General features: G+C 41.1%; 2 protein-coding genes across 3 annotated transcripts; both read left to right on the top strand.

Annotated features, from left to right (window-relative positions):
- The first annotated feature begins 287 nt into the window (after window positions 1–287).
- Window positions 288–6,231, top strand: LOC121505970 (high affinity choline transporter 1-like). Its single transcript, XM_041781427.1, has 8 exons — window positions 288–471; window positions 547–660; window positions 3,325–3,480; window positions 3,565–3,713; window positions 3,781–3,924; window positions 3,996–4,149; window positions 4,225–4,439; window positions 5,704–6,231. Exons 1-8 carry the CDS (start codon window positions 288–290, stop codon window positions 6,229–6,231), a joined length of 1,644 nt encoding a protein of 547 aa, XP_041637361.1.
- A 1,343-nt stretch (window positions 6,232–7,574) lies between these two features.
- On the top strand, window positions 7,575–20,788 carry LOC121506484 (protein FAM171B). Of its 2 annotated transcripts, none has more exons than XM_041782319.1 (8): window positions 7,575–8,253; window positions 10,763–10,996; window positions 13,729–13,821; window positions 15,153–15,311; window positions 15,459–15,629; window positions 15,780–15,896; window positions 15,980–16,103; window positions 16,224–20,788. In XM_041782319.1, exons 1-8 carry the CDS (start codon window positions 8,043–8,045, stop codon window positions 17,527–17,529), a joined length of 2,415 nt encoding a protein of 804 aa, XP_041638253.1. In that variant the 5' UTR covers window positions 7,575–8,042; the 3' UTR covers window positions 17,530–20,788. The 2 variants fall into 2 exon arrangements, with proteins under 2 accessions (XP_041638253.1, XP_041638254.1); XM_041782320.1 differs by having other exon boundaries at window positions 16,227–20,788.
- The last annotated feature ends 1,520 nt before the right edge of the window (window positions 20,789–22,308 follow it).

Here is a 22,308-nt window from a genome sequence, read left to right on the forward strand (position 1 = left end):
AAAAAAAATAAACCCTACAACAGCCTATTTGTAAGGAAATGCAAACATACATAAATGTGTTGTTAAGTTTTTAATCTTTAAATTTCCTTCTATCTTAATCCTTATTTTTGCTGTTAAGTGGGAGGTTGGAGGTGGCAGCAGTGACCCTGACTGCTGCAGCTGCTGGTCACATTTTGTCTTCTTTTTTTATCTAATGCATTCTTGCTTTAAAGGAGCTCAACCTTCAGCCTCTCATTCCTCAATGTTATCCCAGTGCAACTTAATGTATCATCAGAGAATCCTCAACAATGGCTCTGCATATACCCGGTCTGATCATGATGGTCCTCTTCTACCTAGTGGTTTTGGGTATCGGCATATGGGCGTCTTTGAAATCTAAGAAAATGGAGAAAAACCTGATCAATGGGCAGATTGAACTGTCTTTTTTGGCAAACAGGAGAGTGGGCTTGGCGGTGGGAGTCTTCACTATGACGGGTGAGTTTTGATCTCAAAATGAAGTTGCAAACATTTTGCCCTAGAATGATTTTTTTTTCTTTATTGTTGCTGCAGCTACCTGGGTTGGAGGGGCCTTCATTATTGGAGTTGCAGAGACAGTTTACGACCCCACAAAGGGATTGGTCTGGGCTCTTATTCCCCTGCAAATGTCCGCTTCCTTTGTAATCGGTAAGAATTTCCTGAAGTTGGCATCAAAATGAAACAACTCCAAATGCTTTGCAGAAAGAAAACAGAGCACTGAAGACATATTTTTGAGGAGAAAAGTAGGTATTACAATACAGAAAAAATGTGATTCAAGATTTAAAAAAAGAAATAAAATAGGACATTAAGCCAAAATAGTCTCCTCCTGTCAGCGTGAATGAGAATGAATGGGGAGGGGCTATCTGATTTGGTCACCTTACAGTGTTAAAGAGCTCTAAAGACTTGCTCTGGTCTGAATCATGGACTAATGTGTTCTTTTGCCACATATTTACCTCATGTTTGGTCAGTATTCAGACTGGGGCATCTTCTAGAGCAGTGGTTCTCAATCTTTTCAGCCCAAAACCCCAAAAATAAAGATGCCAGAGACCAGGGACCCCCACTGTACCTGAAGGTGGTTGAGCACAGCCATGCACAATGTGGAATAGACGTGCAGACAAGGCCGTGCATAAAGGGGGATAAATGGAAGAACTGAGGGCCCATGGAGGTCAGCAAAATCATGGTCCATAGTACAGCTAAGCTGTGATATCCATATTTCATATTTAACCTGAAATAATAACCACTTTTATCAATGAAACAAATCTCTTTTTATCATTCATGTAGAAAATAGCCTTCTTAAAATGCAAAGAAAGTTAAAAAAAATTAAAATGGTTTAAAAATTACTACAATAGGTTAGTAACAGCAAAAAATGGTGGAAAAGGTGGTGAAATTGGATTTTAAAAGTAGCAAAATGGGTTAGAAGTGGCAAAAATTTGATAAAGATGGCAAAAAAAAAATGGCAAAAATGTGTTAAAGTGGCAAAAATGGGCATAAATAGTGGTAAAAGGGAGTTAAAAAGTGACTGGAATGGCTTTAGATTGACAAAAATGGGTGGAAATGTGGTGAAGTGGGATGAAAAATTGATAAAAACAGGCAAAAAAAAAGGGTTAACAAATAGGCAGATATTGGCAGAAATTGGTTAAACTAGCAAAAATGGGCATATAAAATAGTGAAATGTGGTTAAAATGGGAAAAATTGGGCATAAAAAGGGGTTAATAGCAATAATGGGTCAACAGAGGCAAAAATTAAGCTTAAGTGGCAAGAATTAGTTCATAAGGGGCAAAAACAGGCAGAAAAAAAGTGGTGGAAAGAGTTTAGAACTGATATAAATTGATGTTAAATGGAAAAAAAAATGTGTTAAAATTGGTGGGAAAAAACTGACGACAAGGGGTTAAAATTGGACAAAATTGTTGTGAAGTGGCAACAGTGTAATTAAAAAACATTCTTAGTTTTTTAGGGCATCTGTAGACCCCTTCTCAGTGTCTCACGACCCACAAAGGGGTCCCGACCCCAAGGTTGAGAACCACTGTTCTAGAGCACTGATCACCAACTGGCGGCCCGGGGGCCATATCAGGCCCTCTAAAGCTTCCAGTCCGGCCCCCAAAAGGTCACTACACTTAGAAAAGGAGGAAAAGAAGATTTTGTGGTTTTAAGAGTATCCTTAAGCTTTAAATGTCTGCAGCTTTTACATCTATCCCACAAACAGTTAATATTGAAATGGTTTTAGAATGACTTCACATTTGATCTGTTTTTACTGAAATTCACTGTCATATTTAGTAGATATTTTAAAAAAGGGTTAAGGTTGGCTGAAGTGCTGCAAAATGAGTAGATAAAGTGGTGAAAAAGGGGTTAGAGAGTCACAAAAATGGGCGATAAGTGGCAAAATGGGTTGTGGAGTGGCACAAAGGGACAGAAATTGTCAGAAAAGGTTGTGAAAAGAGGTTAAAATGTGGCAAAAATTGGTAGAAGAGGAAAAAGGGGGCAAAAACTATCAAAAATTGGTTACAAATGACAATATAGTGCAAAAGAAGTAATGTTAAGTGGCAAAAATAGAAGAAAAGTGGCAAAAATTGATAAATGGTACAAAGGGGATAAAACGTGCAGGAAGTGGTTTCAAAAGGGGCTAAAATCTTGCAAAAATTGTATTAAAATTGTCAAAAATGAGTTAATTCTGGTGCTAAATCATAATTGGGGAGGGCCCATTCTCTGGCACCAATTGGGGGGGGGCTCAGGCTTTGTCTGCTCTGAGGCTGCCAAAATCAAAATTAGATTTGCAAATTTTGACTTAAACCATGATGAAGCAGTTTTTAAGTTGTTTTTTATGCGGGTCTTTGGATAAGAAAAGCATGCATAGACCTTTTTTTAGGATTGCATCAGTGAAACAATTAAAATCTATGTCGATTTTTGACGAGTGTGTCACTTTTTCTTCTCTTTAGGGTCCTGGAGGGGGCTTCACTTTTGTTAGGTACATATATGGGGGGCTACAAGGAAAAATGTTCAGGAAACACTGTACTAGAGGACCAAAATGTGGTCAAAGGCCAAAAGGAGACAAAGATTACGTCCTGTCCTGGCTGTGGCTGAACTGATGTAAACTCTAGTCATCACTTTTAATATTGTTTGCATAAAATATCAAATTTTGGCTTGAAGAATCCACCCCAGAACTTCCCTCTGATGATTTAGGCTCACAGTTTGCTCCATCTGTGTTGGACCCTAAGCTGCCCTGGAAACCCCCCAACAGAGGTCCAGTGGTGGTTGAGTCCACTTTAGAAGTCATTAAAATCATTCAGTGAAATTTATTAGTGTCTCTTTTCAAAGGTGGACTGTTCTTTGCAAAGCCAATGAGGGACCAGAACTACATCACCATGATGGATCCATTTCAGAGGAAGTATGGAAAAACCCTCACAGGATTTCTCTCCATCGTTCCGTTCATCAGTGAAATGATGTGGGTTCCTGTCACTCTCATCTCTCTGGGTAATACCAAGCATTATTCTCCTTATTGAGAAATTTCACCTCTTCAGCACCGTGCGTGGATTATTTATGTCTTTTTTCCAACAGGTGTAACCGTGAGCGTCTTCTCTGATCTCCCTCTAAGTCTTTGCATCTGGATCTCTGCTGCTGTGGCAATCACCTACACCCTTCTCGGAGGTCTCTATTCGGTCGCTTTCACCGATGTCATCCAGCTGTCTCTGGTGTTTTGTAGCCTGGTGAGTGAACGCTCTTTTACAGCACAGTTTCTTTAGTTCTGGTTGTGATTTCTGGATTTGCTTTTAGTGGTTGTGTGCTCCTTTTGTTCTGGCGAGCGACGTTTATACCGACATCACTCAGACAGCATTCAACCACACACAGCGGGCGCCGTGGCTGGGCAGGATCGAGTCTTATGATGTGTGGAGGTGGATCGATTACTTCCTTTCAATGGTAAGAGAAAGTAGACAAAAACCTCTGAAATCTGATTTTTGTATTAAACAGAACAAACCTGTTTTTCCCAGAGTGTAGGGAATTTGGCATTCCAGGATTTCCACCAAAGGACCCTCTCCTCCAGCTCCACATCCACAGCCAGGATGATCTGTTTTGTAGCTGCAGGGGTCGTCCTTGTTCTCGGGATCCCACCTGTTCTCATTGGTGCTGTTGCAGCCTCTACAGGTATCCCATCCTCTGCATTGAAATCACTAAAACTGAAATACATAACCATCTTAACATCGTCTTTTTGTGTTTCAGACTGGAATCTAACCTCGTATGGATCTCCTTCACCATATGAGCGAGGAGAAGCCGCCATGGTTTTGCCCATCATCCTTTTACATCTGACCCCGACTGCTGTTTTTGTTGTTGGTATGGGAGCTATCGCCGGCGCTGCCATGTCCTCTACGGATTCTTGCCTGTTGGCAGCGACCTCCATCTTCACCACCAACATCTACAAGCTCATCAGACAGCAGGTACAAAGAAAAAGATGGATCGGGAAAAATACAGCGTGTATAAAAGTATTCACCCCCTTGGGTGTTTGATTTTAGGTCTCAATCAGGCTTGCACATCTGGACGCTGCAATTTTACTCCATTCTTTGCAAAACAGCTCAAGCTCTATCAGGTTACCCAGGGATTTTTATATTTTAAGGAAATATTCCACAGCAGACACGCAGACAGTGTAAAGGCATCCTGACACAGGCAGCAGCTGCAGACCTGAACACTACCCTTAAATAAAGACCAAGAATGACCAGTTAGATCAGTTTCTCCTTTGTTACTGCCAGAAGTCCCGCCCCTTCTTGATCTTGATTGGCAAGTAAGGGAGATGTGACACTGACGAGCACAGTGCTGTTCCAAAAGTTGAATAGTCTCAACTGAAAACAGCTGATGCTGAGGATGTTTTCCCACCCAGGGTGCTGAGCACTCAAAATGCTGACTACATGGGTCCAGCGTTCCATGTATTCCTACACAAGGGTTTCGAATTTAAAATAACTGCATGTCTCTCTTATCCCTGTTTCCAATTCTGTCCTCCTCTGTCAACAAAGGCATAAAAAGCCCAAAAATAAAAATCTAAAAAAGAATTAAAAATAAGTGTCCAGCTCTGGACACAGGCCCTAGGATCGTCCTCCAGGACTTTATTTTATTTTGCCGCATTCATTTTACCCTCTACCTTTACAAGCCATCCAGCGTTGACTGCTGAGAAGCATCCCCACAGCATGATGCTGCCGCCCCAGGCAAAAAGTAAAGTTTAAGCCCACTATTGAAAGTAGACCAGATGTCTACCCCTTGAACCAAAGATGGCTGCGTAACTGAAGGCTCTACCTCTCATACTGCTTCTGGAAACTTTGGGAAAGAGCCGGCCTGTGTTCTGGGAGTTCTTGAGGCTCTCAAACGTCTCAAAGATGAGCAATTTCAGTGTTTCTGCGGTGAGAAGGGCTCTAGGCTATCATATATGCTATGTCAGTTTTGCCATAAGTAGTTTGCAGCAATTTAATAGTCATTGGAGACTAAATAAGGAATCTTTATTAAATGGATTTCAGACAGAACATCTCCAAACTAAGAAAATGTAAATTTAGCTGATCTTGGCTTCTTAGCTTGTGGTTTAGTGATCTGATATTTAATTGGAATAAGTGTCAACAGTGAAAAGTTTTTAGTAACTACGACTTTCATCTAAATTGGACTTTGAGATACTTAAGACAAAGGCACAATAAGAGAAATGCAGTGTCTTTTTTCCTCTAGGCGTCTGATAAAGAGCTGCAGTGGGTGATTCGCTCCTCCATCATCGTCGTGGGGATCGTGGGAACCTCCCTCACCTACCTGGACAGCAGCATCTTGGCCTTCTGGCTCCTGAGCTCAGACTTGACCTACGCCATCATGCTCCCCCAGCTCGTCTGCATCCTCTTCATCAGGGTCTCCAACGGCTACGGGGCCGTCTGCGGCTACATCGTGGCTTTTGTGATGAGAGTCCTGTGTGGGGAGCCCGTGTTCAACCTGCCTGTAGTACTGCATCTCCCAGGGTGCACTTTGGTGGATGGTGTCTACATTCAGCGCTCGCCTTTTAAGACCATCTGCATGCTGTGCTCTCTGGTGTCTATTGTGTTGTTTTCATATGTGGCTTTAGTCCTGTTTGAGAAGGAGATCCTTCCTGAGAGGTGGGACGTGTTTAAGGTGAAATCACAGAGAGGAGAAACACCAGCAGGTGGCGCCAAAGAGCAGGATGGTGATGTTAGAAATGAAAACGATCCTATGCTTGATTCAAGCTGTTAAATTGGTTTATCTCATTTCTTTATCTTGTTCTTAACTGTCATTTTCTTTCCTTTCAGTGCTTCTGCTTCTACAAATATATCAATAAAGCAGGTGATGAACGCATGTTTGATAAATACATGATGGATCACATTTACTTTCTATTTAGTGAAATATATACTTCAATAAGATTTACAGGATATCACTCAGAAAAAAGGGCCCATCACAGGTAAATATAAAGACACAAAAGTCAAAGAAATACTTCCACGTGCTCTAAAATCTTTTTTTTTTTTTTTTTTTTTTTTTTTAGTTTATCTATAATGAAAGGCGTGTTTTCCATTTTCCACATAGCACTGGAGATAAAAATAGACAAGCAGGAATCTGATTTAACCGACAGAGGGCCACGAAGACCCCCCCCAATGATGTAACAGCGTCTGCCGACTTCCCAAAGATCCTCACCACAGAAAGACGTCTCACTCTGCCACTCGTTCTTCTCATAATTTTCATAACTCCAGCGTGTACCAAACTACTTTATAATTTCTTGATATCTGTTATTAACAAATCAGATTGTTTGTTATGTGTAACACCAAAGAGGAATAATCTAGCTGTATTATATTAATTACATCATCATCAATAACACAAAAGAGAAAATGTTTGAATGTTCCTTCGTACATTTTGTAAAAACAAAATCTGTTGACCCCTTTTTTTGGCACTTTTAACCCCTTCTCGCCACTCTCGTTGAACAGTACTGCCCATTTTAACTGTATTTCGCTAGTGGTCACACCAATTTTTTCTACTTTCAGCACATTTTTCCCACTTGTAACACTGTTTTTAACCATCTTTCTGCTGGTTTTGGTCACTTTGAACTGATTTTTGCCACTTTTAGTCCATTTTTGATGTTTGTAATGCCTTTTTCACTATTTTTCTGCTGGGTTTTTGCCACTTGTAACCAATTTTTGCGACCTTTAATTCATTTTTGCTATTTGTAATGCCATTTCAAACCCATTTTTGCCTCTGTTAACTAATTTCTGCCACTTTCAACAAATTGTGTTGCCTCTTTTAACTATTTTTGCCACTTTGAACACATTTTAGCTACTTGTAATGTCATTTACATCTTATTTCTGCTGTTATTTTGCCAATTTAACAATTTTTTTTGCTATTTAAACTCATTTCTGCCACTTTAAACCTATTTATGCTTTTAGTAATGCCTTTTCACCATTTTTCTGCTGGTTTTTGCCACATTTAACTAATTTTTGCCACTTTAAAACACAATTTTTTTGCCCCTGCTAACTCATTTTTGCCACTTTAAACACATTTTGTCACTTTTAACCCGTTTATATTCTGTTTTAAGAAAAGGGTTTTACCCTTTGTAAGAAGGCTCTATACTACTTGATAAATAAATACAAAAATATTTGGTGCTTTGATAGGAGTAGTTAATATTCAGGTGAAAATACAACAAAGTATGGTTATCACAGCTTAACCTTACACTGGACCATGATTTCAACACTATTCTTGGCCATGGTCATTTTGACGTTTTTGTTCGTTCATCATACACCTCCATATTCTCAAACCTTAAGAGGGAGCGCTTTTTTTAAGAGTGATGCATCGTCTTGTAATAAACGATCTTCGGCCACACACGCCCAGCCTCAGCACCAGCTCATCTTTTCTCCACGGGGCTTTTCCCCGTTTGCGCTCACCATCGTTTCAAGAAACCATGAAAGACACGAGGCCGTCGTGACCAGCTCTCACACCGGTGGACGTCGTCGCTCTCGTGCCCTCCCGGTGGTTCCTCTCGTTGTGTTCGGTATGTCTTTGAGCCTGCTCCCCCTCTCACCATGCCCGCCGCTGAACGCCACCTGCCGCCGCTGCTGCTCCTCTTTCTCCCGTCGCTGCTTCTGATTTCGTGCCTGGATGGGGCGGTGGGAGCAGCGGAGGAGGGCGGCGGCCTGCCCGGGGACAATGGCCTCGCAGTGTCGGTTGGAGACCCGTCACATCCGGACTCGACCACCGCGGGGAGATCCGTGAGCCCCTCTGGTGTTCCAGCAGGTAAACAAAAACAGAGAGCAGCTTTGAGTCATTGTTAGAGAAAATGGAAATGAGCTCCAGTGACTCAGAGCTGAAACGGCTCATGTTTGTTTTTGTTTAGCACTCATTTCATCTTTTCAGCTGAATTTATCTTTAAATTAACATTAAATTGATGCAAATTATTTGAATCTGACACGTTAGAACATTTGTCGGTCAAATAAAGTCATTTTGGGTGCAGAAAATGGTTTAATTTTAACAGGTAAGAAGGATAGAAGCTAAAATTGTGAGCTGTTTACCAGGTGGCTGTTCATCCCTGCACAGCTGCTTGTTTCTCCCAGACTACAGCCAGTAACTGGTCTTATTTTTATTCAGTTTTAAGGGATTTCTCAGTATTATAGCTTCTATATTTTGGTTATTTAGGTACTGAATGAAGTTTTCCTCTTTATAACCGTGGGCTTTAAATCAGTCACAGTTTCAATAATGATTCTAGCCTTCTACAACCATGAAAATATAATGTTCTATTTTAAACCATCACTAGGTTTAGTCATGTGGTAAATAGAGCATACAATCCCTTCCTTTACAGTACAGTGTGTGCTCTGCCTCTTACACCAAAATAGCTCTCACTTTAATTTAAGTGAGGAGCAGAGGGACCAAGGCAGGCAGGTATATGGAGTATATCCACTTATTCTTCTCTCTACTTCTGAATCCCCTTTCCTAGAATGATGAAGGCAGAAAGTAATTGGCGTGCATTGATCTGTAATGCATTACCCGTAACACTTAGGAGTTGCGCTCTGAGAATGCAAAGACATGTGCGTAGTCGTCTCAGTCTGTGGTCATTTGACACAGGGGTGTCCAAACAAATGCGGCCCGCAGTTCGTTTTTGATTGGCCCTCAGCAAATTCTTGATATAAAATGAAACATGGCCGACATTTGACCACGAACATTATGCTTGACTGTATTGAACTTTGTAGTTCCAGCACACGCCGGTGCTACCATGTTAATTCTGTAAACAAACATTTTGAAAAGAATGTATTTATGGTTTCTTTGTAACTAAATTGGGACAACACTGTAAATAATGAACACATTTTCGACCAAAATAACAATATCATTATTCATAACTCCCTGATGGATTACAGTAGCAAACAGCAGCAGTAACATTTTAGGGGTGGAGCCAGTGGACGACAAGGTTATGTGTTTTTTGCAGCCTCTCAAGGAAAAACAGATAATTTAGGTTATTAACAATGATGTTATCTCAGTATAAATTAAAGTAATCATGGTTGTAATTATAGCAGTAATCAGACAAACTCTACTGTACCTGTGTTTGTGCAAATGTGGCCTTTTATCAGTCTTTCAATGACTGATGCATCTATACTAGTTTTGGGCTGTCAAGATTAATCCCGTTCATCGCAATTAAGTAGAAGCAGTGCACAGATTTTTCACAGAGAGCTCAGTGGACGAGCCCCAAGTCATCTGCACCTTGTATTTCCTTTACGATCCATAACAAGTTCCTTTCTCTGTAGTTAAGTTGATAGTAGAGTCTTTGATCTCCCCAAAAAGGCAGCTCTGAATCCAAACAGGAAGTCAGTTACCCGAAGGTTAAGACAGCAGCAAAATCCTCAATCACTTAAAAACAGTTTTGGTTGCAAAAAAGTGTCATTTTAAATTGGGATGAAAACCAAATTACAAATACAATTACAAATTATAGTATTCTGACAGTCCTAGTTTTAAGGCAAAATGATAAATCAAGTTGAAACTAATGTACATTGCAAGGTAGAATTTCAATAAATGCTTCTCTGTTTGTCTGAATGATTATCCTTTTCATTGATGATGTATTGAAGATGATTCAGAGGCAGTCTGGCCAACACTATAATAGGATTAAGTCATATAATTTGCAGGTTTGAGGGATTAGAGGTGTTATCTTTTTGGCTGGAGAAGGTGCTGTATTAATGTGGAGCAGCAGTGTAATCCTGCTCATACAGGAGCTGAGCGTGTGCAGAGATGGCCTCTGGACGCTGAGTTTACATGCTGTAATCGTCAAACACCTAAAGCTTGTATAAATGCTCTCGTGGAAGTCCAGACCAGCAGTCGTGTTTTCTACTTTAGTGTCAGATTCAAAGCTTGTCATTGTGGGGACATACAACCATAAAAGCACACTCTTCATTTTTAACTTATCAGTATGAAGAAGTTGCTAAGAAATGAGCATTTTCATGCAGACAGCAGCGTTAAACGTGTGATGTTCTACTTGTAAGTCAAAGTGGCGTATGAGATGAAAGGGAGGGAAAGAAACGTGCATCAGAGCAGTCTGTTTTGATGTATTTTTCATCCTGCCAGTGATTTCAGCCGTGCATGCCTCATCACTTTTTCATGGTGAGAGAAAGGTTATTGAGGACTGCTGAGAGGAAGCACATGCAGAGACACACGCTATACCACAGATAAATACATCGATTTCATACAGGGGGGTTAAGGACAAAGACTCTTGTTAGTAATGTGAATTTCTAACAGGAAGTGTGACATGGTCTTTGCTCCTCAGAGTCCCCGTTTGCCCTCAAAGTCCTGGTGAGGGACATGGTGACCCGTCAGCCGCTGCAGGGCGCCTCTGTGGACGTTTATGTGAATCATACCTTAAAGAGCTCGGCCCAAACAGGAAGTGGAGGAGATGTTCTGCTCTGGGTGGATTATAGTCCAGGCCTCAGTCTGACTCTGCTGGGGAACATGGAGGGATACGTGCCCACTCCTCTGCCCTGGAGCACCAACAAGAGACCCAGTGAGTAACAGCTAGAGCAACATTTTAAAGTCTTCATCAAATAAAATCTTTATTTTTATATCCACACATTCATATCTGACCAAAACTACAGATTTAAGGGGAGAACTTTCACTTGCAAATCTAAAAATTTTCTAAAATTTTTAAGCCTTAACCTGTATTTTATAAAAAATGTGCATCCTGGACATGGCTTGATCAACCAAATCATTCAGCACATGCTCCACAGCCTTGCCTTGGTAGCCATACGCCCAGCTGTGATCAGCTGACGGCCACAATCCTAATAATTACCTCCCAGCTCCCACAGCCAATCACAACTCTATCTCTCAACACAGCTGTGTACTTCTCACTAATCGCAGCCTGCATTAATGCTGATGCAAAGCTTTACCTCCTCCACCCCAGCCTCCTCTTTTATAACATAAAGCTTGTTGCACCCTCATATTCAGATTCATGCTACTACAGATTAGTAGCTTAAAGTAGTTTATTTTTGCCTGAATATTTCCCTACTTTGACCTCCTCCACTCCAGCCTCTTCCTTTATAACAAAGCTTGTTGCACCTTCATATTCAGTTTCATGCTACTAATAGTAGCTTAAAGTAGTTTATTTTTTCCTGAATATTTCCCTACTTTTAGGACACAAAAGTAGCTTAAGAATTAAAAAAGTTTATATTTTTGCGCTTTGAACACTTAGCTTAGTCCTGAACAGCTCCAAACATGGCCTTTTTGGTAATTTTTTTCTATGTACTGCTGTGTGACACATCTACAAAAAAACCTGTAACGTCAAAATGTTTGTTACTTAGAGAACTTCTTAATGCAGTTTACTGAAACAATAAAATCTGTTCATTTAATGATCAATACTTACTGAAAAGTACCACAGCTTGAAAAACAAATGTTGTCACAGTATGGAAGCAAAAGTGTTTGAAAGTGTGCAGGCATTTGCAAGCAGTTTCTAGGATCTAAAAAACAATTACTCAATATTGGATTTCAGAGATTTGTAATTTTGTTGCCTTGACATTGAAATAGCTATTGTTGTTTGATTTACAAGAGTCATGTTGAAGTTGAATAATCTGGTGTCATGCAAAACGTGGTCCTGAACATTTGTAAATAATGTTTAAAATACTTCCTTTAAATGCTAAAAATGAACACTATTTGAAAGTCTTTGCAGTAGAAATGCAAAGAAAAGGCAGGGGCTTCCTCTGACACTGACCTTGTAGCCCAGTTTCCAGCATTAAAAGTCACCAAACAGAAACAATCAATCTCATTGATCGTGCTCTAGTTGGCGGTAGCACTGATTCACATTGTCAGCCTGTTTCATAACCACCCAAAAACTCCTCATAGGAGCTTTAAAATCTGCTGACTAAGTCAGAATCAAACGTTACTATGAAACTTTTATATTATGCGGTAGTGTAAGGTCTGCTGTGTTATTTTTTTGTTTCTCGTGTCAAGGAAAATTGGATTCAATTTAACCAAACCCCTAAGAAAAAGAGGCTGATTTGATAATGTTTGACTCTTGTTTTTATGATTGTCAAAAAAACTGACTCTTTTTAACAGGATCTTTTCATCAGGATTACTGCTGTCAGATGCACTATCAGAGAAACAAAAGCCTTTTTCTCTTATCTGAAGAGTCTTCAGAGGTGCTGAACAGTCTGCTTTAATGGTTGCAGTTTAAAACTAAATGAAAAGTGACACATAAATGCTAAAAATGGTTCATATCCATCATTTTTTCAGGCAGCAGGAGGCCAAACGTCTCATGTTGTTAACATCCTCTCTGCTGGATGCTAACCTGACTGGCTCTGGGGTCACAGCTGACCCTGACCTCCCCTTGAAGGGAAGGTAAAGAGCCTTTACCACCAACGATTGATCGCTGCATAAAGAGCAAACACAATCAAGACATTAAGCTGCTGGAAAAATTAAATTAAACAGGTAGTGCTGCGTTTAGGGAGTGATTAATCTTCATAGAGACAAATGGGAAAATGATGATGCTGCTTAAAGTTGAAAACTCTAAAATCAAGCAGACTCGTGCTTTACAACCACGTTGCTCACTCCACACACCTACATTATTCATCGTCATTACAGATTAATGACGTGTCTGCGACAACGTACAACTTGTCACTGAGGTTTCTCCCCTGATGGAGCACTTTATGTTCCCCGTGTTCGGTAACTGAACGCCGTCTCCAATCCTCGTTTTATTGATCGTCCCTGCAGCTGCATGTAGAGAAATATATTCCTGCCTCAGCAAACTGTCTTTGTCCTCCACCAAGTCAAATGCAGAGGGGGGTGGGGGCTCTTCAGCCACAGCGCTATCACATTGGTATTAAAAAAAAAGGAGAGGGGCCCAGGTCTTCTTCTATTGTTGGCTCTCAGTGGTGTGAATAAACGCAGGGAGGAGGTGTTTTAAAGCAAACATGGAGCAGGTGTCAGGAAGGATAACATCAGAGTGTGTCATCTGTCGGGACCTGCTTAGCTCTGCATTTAGAGGCGCCTCCCTTTTGTGCTGCTGAGCCAGACAGCTGAACCCTAAAAGCAAGGTTGAGGTGGAAATGCCCCCTGCTGGAGGGATTTAACAACTACATATCTGTCATTTCGTTCAGCTCAAAATCACAAATTAGGAGTGGGATGGTTTCTAATTTAAACCTTTAGATATTCAGCTGACATAACTGAGGAACGGGCCAAAAAAGAAAAGAATATCATGTATGATTATTGGTGTTTTTCCTGACCTATGTGTGTGTCTCCCTGCAGTTTTCTCTGCTGTGACGCTGCTGCTGCTCCCTCACACTCAGGGCAACATCTGGCTGTTTGAAGACTCCGTCATCATCAGTGGGAAGCTACCTGGTAAGAATACAAACTTTATAGTTACCTTTATCCCTCATTAGCAAACAGATCATATCCTTTACTCTCAGTTGAACTGTTTTAGGTAGAGTTTTCAGTTTCTATCATGTTCAGCAACACCCACAGCATTCAGTTTCTATGCAGCTGTGCTGCTCTTTCAGTACCACTGCAAAGAAAGGGATCAATAGAAGCATTGATGAGGACCTTGATCAATAAGGAGCTTTGGCTTTAAAGTATGACCTGTACATTTCTTTTATTTTTGGTAACTTTGGTACATTTCTGTCCTTTCTAATATAAAAAAGACAGATATTGTATTACTTAAAATACATGGTATTAAAAAATCAAAGCATAGAAAATTTTGACAACCTGATGAGCAAATTACCTCCGGACATTAACGCAAATTTGATCATGCTCCCATGTTTACTTTAAAACTGTTAACATCTAAATCAGTGGTTCTCAACTGGTGGGTCGTAGAGCTGTTTCCAGTAGGTTGTGAAAGTGTGCTTGGAAGAAAAGAGGGATGAGGATGATGTACAGAAACTCTAAAGGACTTTGATACTTTCATCTGTAAAGGCAGAGGACAGAGAATGTTTATGAAGCTGGGGATGTTGGGGGATTTTCCCCCATTTTTTGCCAAATAGAAAGCCATAGTTAGCAACTTTGGAAAATTTGGTTGATCTGGTGAGTAAATGTCAGTCCTTTACAATAATTTTTACCTTATTTATCTTCTTTTCTTGGAATAAAAAGCTACTTTTTCCAAGAAAATGAGATCATTCCTTGAGAATTTGCTAAAGTTTCCATTCAATCTTGGGAAAATAAAGTGAAAAACTAAAGTGTATGCATGCCCTCCTGTAACTAAATGCCTTTCAGACATATTTGTTTTGAATGGGGTTTTTTTTACATTTGGGTCGCAATTTCTCTTTTTCTTCTTTTTTAGGGCATTTTATGCTTTTATTTATAAATGAGGACAGTGTATAGAGTTGGAATAAGAGATGAGAGAGTGTGGGAAAGGACATTTTATGTGAAAAAATGCTAGAAGAGGCCCGCTTAGACTATACTATATATCCTTTCCTGCACAATGTCCATTGAAATGTCTTATCTATTCGGTTGAAATATGTCTTTACCTTCCTGAGTTTTTAAGAGTCAAGGGGTTTTCTTGTTGCATCTCAGCCTGGAGGCCCTTCTGTCCATATCAAATCCTGGTTGTAATATTTCCCAAGTGTCAAAGAGAATAAAAACAACAACTTTACGGGATTGTTGACAGAACGTTTATTTAAATGTATGCAAGATGCACATGAAGACCTAACAAACTCTCTACTATCTTGTTTTTACAGACAGCTCCTCCCAACCCAAGGTGAAGTTCCCTAAAAACCTCCTAACAATCACAGACAAGAGCAACATCTCCTCACTGACAGCCTATCTGACAGTCCCACAGCACCACCTGGCTAAAGACTGTGCAAACTGCACTCCAGGAATCATCAGCAGCAAATCAGGTGAGTTTTAAATAAGACTTCATGAATGTTTGAACATTTACTTTGCAGTGTTTAATGATGCTGTTGTGCAATTTTATGTTGGTTATCTACTAAATGATAATGATGCGTTGTTGCAACACTTACTCTATCCCCCTTTCGTGTCTGTAGTGTTCAGGAGTATTGAGCTGAAGGCGGTGGCGGCCATCAACGTCCTGCTGTACTCTGGTGGTGAGGAGCTGCAGGTCAGAGGGCCGATTCAGATCAGCCTTCCTCTGAGACACAACACGCACCTCAGAGCTGCTGATACTGTACCGGCCTGGGCCTTCAACATAAAGACAGGTGAGAAGTTACACAGAACATTAAGAGTGAACTGAAGAAGCATGCTAGACTGATTGATGAACTTGACTGTACCCCACTTTTTAAAGTAAACAAACACACTTAAAACAGTCTAGTCCAGCTGTGACGGTTGGCATTTTTCTGCTGTCTTAGGAGCCTGGGAGAATCAAGGTCTGGGGATAGTAAAAACAGTCGGGGAAGAGCTGATTTGGACATACACTGCTTCACATCTGGGCCACTGGATTGCTGCCCCTATTCCTTCAGCAAATGGTACTAAACTCTACCTTCATTTAGTCATGTAAAATGCAAAGTGGATAGAGAAATTGCATCTTTGTCTGTATTTGAAAACTTAGATTACCTGGGACATGGAAGCTCTCTGGATTTCATATCGTACCACACATACCTGTTGGTGGGGATTCTGGGAGGAACGCTGGCGGTTGTGATCGGTTTACTGTCCCTGCTGCTGTGTCACTGCGGGTAAGAAATCTGCCCAGAAATCAGGGATGAACAAACTAGCATTAAGATATATTTTCTTTCAATGATAAAAGCAGCTCTACAAGACTATAAATCCTGATTTAGTTGTGTTTCTCTCATCAGCAGTTCTCATCGAGAGCCCAGGAGGAGGAGGAGAGCCCGCTTCTCCAAACTCACCGTGGTGAAAAAAGACCAAACCACGTCCACCCACATGGAGGAGGGTTTGCTGTTCCGGTCTGGGGAAAACAGCCTAGCCTCCTGCAGCGTCCAGTGTGACCCGCTATCCACACCAAGGCACAAAGCCAACTACAACATCTATGTGGAGGATCCAGGAAGTCGCCCGGCAGCTCCTTTTTACGAGAACATCGCTCTGGATCGGATTAAAGGGTCCCAACAGTCGTCTCACTACATCAACAACGATGAGGTGGCTCGACTTCGAGAGAAATCCGAGCAGAACAAGAACCTGAACACCGACACCTTTTTTCAGGATAAGCTGGTTCATCTCTACAACCAGCCGGTGGCAATTATTCAGGCGCCGGAGCTTTTTAATAATCAGGAGCAGCAACTGTCAGGATGTAAGTCTGCGACTTTCCCTCGCAATGGAGCAGAGTACGAATCGGAGCCGGCGAGTAAGGACAGCTACACCCAAACGCTACCCAAACACTCCCAGGGTGGGAGCAGCCCACAGCAGAGCAACCAAGATGAGCCACAGCCTCTGGAGACGCCTCCTCAAGGCCAAGGCCCAAACCCCACCACATGGGGGCGCTACAGCAACCTCCTGGAATCCTCTGTCTCTGTACCTGGGACTCTTAATGAAGCAGCAGGGATGGAGGGCTTCAACAGTGGGCACGGCGTACCCAGTGAGCTGCAGGGGATTTCAGAACGCACCTTGTTGGAGCTGACCCGGGGGAAGCCTTTGTCCTCTCACCCCAGAGCCTGGTTCGTCTCCTTGGATGGGAAACCAGCAGCACAAGTTCGCCACTCCATCATCGAGATCCAGAGCCGCCATCGCCCACCGAGCAGCAACGACACCAGCCTGGACTCGGGTGTGGACATGAACGAGCCTCAGCAGAGCATACGTGAGACGGAGCGAGACAGGCCTTCGATCCGTGGGTCGTCGCTGCAGCACCACAGCCGAGGGGGGCGCTACATTGAAGAGCAGGACCTGAGCAGTAGCGAGAGTGGCACAACCGCCACCTGCACGCCGGAGGACCCGTCTCTGAGGAACATTTTAGACGGGAGCAGCGGGGCTATTCCCAACATTCCCGAAGAGCGAGATGGGATGGATACATCCAGTGCTCAGGAGGACAGCGAGTCGAGGGGTACGCCGCCACCAAGGCGCCTCAGGAAGGTGAGGGAGAAGGGGAAGACTGAGAAGAGGAGCGCCAAGCATGTTCGAGAAGGGCGACCTCTGACCAAGCGAAGCTAGAGCATGGCTCAGACAGGAATTCTTTCATTACTGCTTCATTTTAATGTCCCATTCAACGCGTCATAACCACAGTCAGACAGCAGCCATTTTTCTCTGTGATTTCAGGTTGTGAAGCTCAGATTGTTGTATTCTGGCTGTGTTCCAGATTTTAAGGCCTATAAATGTAGGAAATCTGACAAATTGACAGTAGCTTAACATTTCTGTTGATTAGCAGCTTAAAGGACAATTCACTGTGAACATCCACAAGGACACTGGTATATTTCAAGCTAAAAAGGCAGGAAGCAACTGGAAATATTTAACCTTAAATAGATCAACTGATTGGAAGGATGTTTGTCCTTGTATTGATTTGACAATAGTGTTGAACCACCTCTGATCTAGTATTACCATTAGCTTGGGTGTAGCTTAATGCTAATTTTGCTTGTAGTGTGGTCTAAGTTTATGAATCACCTTCTGAAAGAGAACGAAGATTTTATAGTTAAAAGGTACAATTTATTAAATTTAAATTTAATTTGATATCAAATTAGCCACCATCAGATGATAGCTAATGCTAACATTTAATAGCAAGCACATTATTAGCTTTGAAGTGGCTGAATGCAGAGATTTGGCTCAAAGTGGGATCAAATTTTAATGATTACTTTTTGAATTTTTATACAATACAATAGGAAAGAAGTAAACAGACATAACTTTGTAAAAACTTTAAGACTTTGCATTTGAAGTTGATTAATTCTTTACATTTCAAAAAACTTTATACATATGATGGAGAAAAGGAACTTTATGAACTTTACTGAAAACTGCATTTTTATAAATGGTTTGTTGTCATGACAACTTCTAAGTTTTCAGCCACTTCTGAGCCAAAACTGTTGTTTGATTTTAGGTAGCTAAATGCTAATTAGTTGCATGTGTCAGAAGCTTTGATAGGAAAAAGACCTAACTTTGTATTCAAAACATATAATTAAAATCAGGTCTTTTTTTGTAAGACACAAAGACATAAATCCATCATGAGTAAAACACTTAAAAGCAATTAAAAAGAGGTGGCATACTGCCTTAGCAGGCACAACCCCAAGCAGAGCCAGACTCAATAAAACTACCAAAACTGTGAACTTTAAGAACCATCAGACTTAAGGTGGCATTATCATACCACCATGCTGTTGCTTAAGTTGTAAGTTTGATTCTTGGGTCTGGAGTTTGAGTTTGAAACTGTTGTGTAGCCACTTCCTAGTCAAGACAATGGCTAAAACAGCAGAATGCTAACGTTAGCTGTAGCCTGAAGGTAGTTTAGCATGCTGTTTTAACTTGAAATATGGCACAATATCCTGATCAACTTTTGCTAGAAACTGCCTCTTAAAATTTGTCAAGAATATTTAAAAGATTTGTCTTATTTCCTGCTTTCCTGCCAAACAGACACAGCACTCTAGCATGGATGTTTTAGTGAAGCAGATCCTGAGATCATCAAGGGAAAATGGCTGCAGTTTGAATCTGGTAAAATCACATCATGTCATCAGTGCCGACTGATTTAAATGAGTCTTACCACTTGTGCTCACACAGGCATCGTTGTTGTTAATTTATGTGATTGTACAACTTTGCCAAAGAATGCTAAGCTAGCTCAAGAAAACAGCGCAGGATCTACGTCATAGTGAAGCTTCATGTAGCTGCTGTTAGACAAGTTTGTGCACCATGTTTGTTCCTGAATCTGAAGAACACCAGCGAGATTCTTCACAGCAAAACGTCCGTGTGAACACGATATCCCACAGTCCCCCAGTGCTGGCATTAAAGAGGGTGCCTTCTTACTGCCTGTGATTATTCACGATGATTACAAAGAGCGCAGCATTTGTTGTTAATCGGGTGAGAGAGCAGGATGGACACAGATACAAGTCTATGTGTAGTGCACTTATCCTCACCAAAATGCCTGCTGTAAATTAAATAAGAAATAGAAGCTTTCCCAACATCTCCTTATAACTCATTTTACTTCAAAAGAAACTCTGGGGTTGCATCGGAAGCAACTTGGTCACAAAATTCAACTTTTTAACTTATGACACGAAATATTCCTTTATAAAGGAATAAAACTCTGATGTATATTGTAAAACGAAGCTGCCATTTTGAAGTTATTACCTGATATTTAAAGTTTTTAGCCTACATAATTTTAGAATGCATGAAAATGAATGTTTCTGTTGAGTGTATGAAAATGGCTTTACTGTAGAGCTAACTTAGCGCCATAGTAGCTGTTAGATTACGTTATTGATTGACTGATTTATTTCATTGTCCAGTCTTGAATGAAGATTCACTGCTGACTGTAACTTCTGGAAAGATTGATCACTATAATATTAAATCAGTACTTACACTGGGTGTCATTATGTAATAATCACACTAAATACCCAGCAGCCTACAGCCGTTTATTTTCAAAGTCACCAGTGGAGAAACAAGCTAATGCTAACAGCCTGAGAGAGGCTGAATACTGATTGTTAGGAAGGGTTTTTAAATGTGACAGCCTGCTTAAAGGTAAATATTCATATTTTATAATAGGGTCAAAAGATTAAAGCCTTTGCTAAGCCCCCTAAGTGATACTTTACTACTATTGCTGCTTTCTTTTTAATAACATACATACTATTAACCCTTGTGATTTGTTTCTTTGCAACTGTAATTTGGTGCCTTTGATTTTTATTTTAAAACTTGTGTTCCGAGGTCTTTCAATAGTTTTGTTGAATGTTGTTAACAAATTACTTGCTACCTTTTCCTTTAATTTAATGAGGGATGTTTCTAAAGAAAGATGTTTTTAAACTGCTAAAGAAACTGCGGTGCTAAAATCGTGTCCATAGAGTAGTCATGGCTCTAGGGATGGTAGTGTTGATTGTTAATCATCAAGTTGAAGGTTGGTCAAGGGTTCGCATCCAGTCGGATCAATCAGCAAATTCTCCTCTAAAGATGCAATGAGACTGACATTTGTGGTTGGTGTGACATACTGTAAAATCTGGTGTTTAAGACGCAATTAAAATACCTTAAATGCTGAGACATTTGCTGCTGTGACTGCCTGCCTAAACTAAATATTTCACATATGCAGTCATGTGCTAACCTGGCACGCCAGATGGATTTGTTTCACAAATCCATTTGGACAGCGTTTGGGAAAGGGCAGAGCCTTTAAAAGAAACTCGGAGGGATTGGATGAACATTATGTCTGTCACATCTTCATGGGCCAATCAGAGCAACAAAACACGTAATGTAGCTGCTACCAAGGAGTAAACTCCATAGAAAACTACATAACGCGAACCATGGCGACTGTAGACATGTCAGTACACGACTTTTGTCGTTGTTGAAAAGAAAACAGAAAAGAAAACTGTTCTTTGTTTTTCTTTTAACAAAGAAATGTCATCAAGTTCTGATAAAACTGGCGCTTTAGCAGTATCCACGCTAATGTCTTCTGCATAATTGCACTGGCCTCTTGTTGCTGCTTGCTTACATCACGACTCTGCCGCGCTCAAAAGTACTGCCCCTCGTCACTGATTGGTCCTGTCACTTTCTAACTAGGCCCAACAGTTCAGACGGGATCTTTGCAAGATGGATTAGCCAGTGAGAAACACGGAAACAGGCGTATCCATCTGCTTTGCAAGGTTAGTCATGCATGAATTTTAGGGATGTAGGGCGCTAACATGCTCGACACATGTCGATGCACACAAGGCTCAGCAGCCAAGGTCAAGCTCAATGGCATCTCTTTAGTCTGGGTCTTTTCACCAATGGTAATACCCCCAGAGACTGCTGGCTGTTTTCAGGCCCTTGGGACGTCCACAGGAGGACCAGGGACTGGTGGCAACCCCACTACCTGCTCAGACAGTAGGGGTGGGAATCACTAGTGGCCCCATGATACAGTATTATCACAATACTTATGCCAAAATTCGAAATTATTGCAATTTTAAACATTTTGCAATACACAAAGTATTGTGATAGATTGCTATCTGTACCATTTTTTCAACTGTTTAGCTGATTTAGCAATAGCCTTGCCTTCATTTTTATTGCATTCCGCAGTACTACCTTTCTCCTGCTGTATGACTGTCATCTCTCTGGACAAAGGGCACAACAGCATCATCAAGTGGACAGAAAAGCAACGGACTGCAGTTCATATTAGCAATTAATTTGAAAAAAATCTATACATGGCAGAAGGTACGATATGTTATATCGCCATGCAAAATTTCGCGACACTATGCTGTATTGATTTTTTTCCTCACCCCTATCAGACAGGCCCCTAGGCTGTGCTTAATCACCACATTTACCCCGTATTCTGCCCTAAAGGTGTGGATTTTGTTATTTTTTCAACAGATTACTTTCCCATGCCCCTAGTACAAGGACATCCAGAGCATGGCTGGGGTTGTGTCAATCCTCCTTCCCGCTCAATGGTGCCCTCAGGCGGGCTTACTTGCCACATCTGCAGCCTTAATTGTTGGCCCAAACTTGCCTAAAGTTCTGCACAGCATTAAAAAACATATGTAAACATCTTATACACCACTGCGACTTATATTCCAGATTTTACAGTGTTTCAGATACTGGACAGATTGCCTTGAAGACATTCATGCCTTTATTACTATGAATTGTAATCCCTTTACCATCCAGCACCACGACCAGGTCAACATCATAGCTTTACTCTGTCCTTCAGCCTCAGCTGTAGTGAGCATTTAAAACTTCTTGGCGAGTTTCACGCTGAATCAAGACGCTGAACAAAGTCATTTTGAGCGTGTTAGCATAGCTGCGGCTAAGCCTTACAGATCTGCTGCTGTGGCTTCAGATTCTTATTTG

The sequence above is a fragment of the Cheilinus undulatus genome, linkage group 24 (assembly GCF_018320785.1).
Source record: "Cheilinus undulatus linkage group 24, ASM1832078v1, whole genome shotgun sequence".
NCBI lineage: Eukaryota > Metazoa > Chordata > Actinopteri > Labriformes > Labridae > Cheilinus > Cheilinus undulatus.

Coding starts and splice junctions, on each gene's coding strand:
- LOC121505970 (XM_041781427.1), top strand. CDS start 288: ATGGCTCTGCATATACCCGGTCTGATCATGATGGTCCTCTTCTACCTA. Junction 472..546: donor GGGAGTCTTCACTATGACGG/GTGAGTTTTGAT, acceptor TTGTTGCTGCAG/CTACCTGGGTTGGAGGGGCC. Junction 4,150..4,224: donor TGCTGTTGCAGCCTCTACAG/GTATCCCATCCT, acceptor TTTGTGTTTCAG/ACTGGAATCTAACCTCGTAT.
- LOC121506484 (XM_041782319.1), top strand. CDS start 8,043: ATGCCCGCCGCTGAACGCCACCTGCCGCCGCTGCTGCTCCTCTTTCTC. Junction 8,254..10,762: donor CCCCTCTGGTGTTCCAGCAG/GTAAACAAAAAC, acceptor TTTGCTCCTCAG/AGTCCCCGTTTGCCCTCAAA. Junction 15,630..15,779: donor GGCCTTCAACATAAAGACAG/GTGAGAAGTTAC, acceptor CTGCTGTCTTAG/GAGCCTGGGAGAATCAAGGT.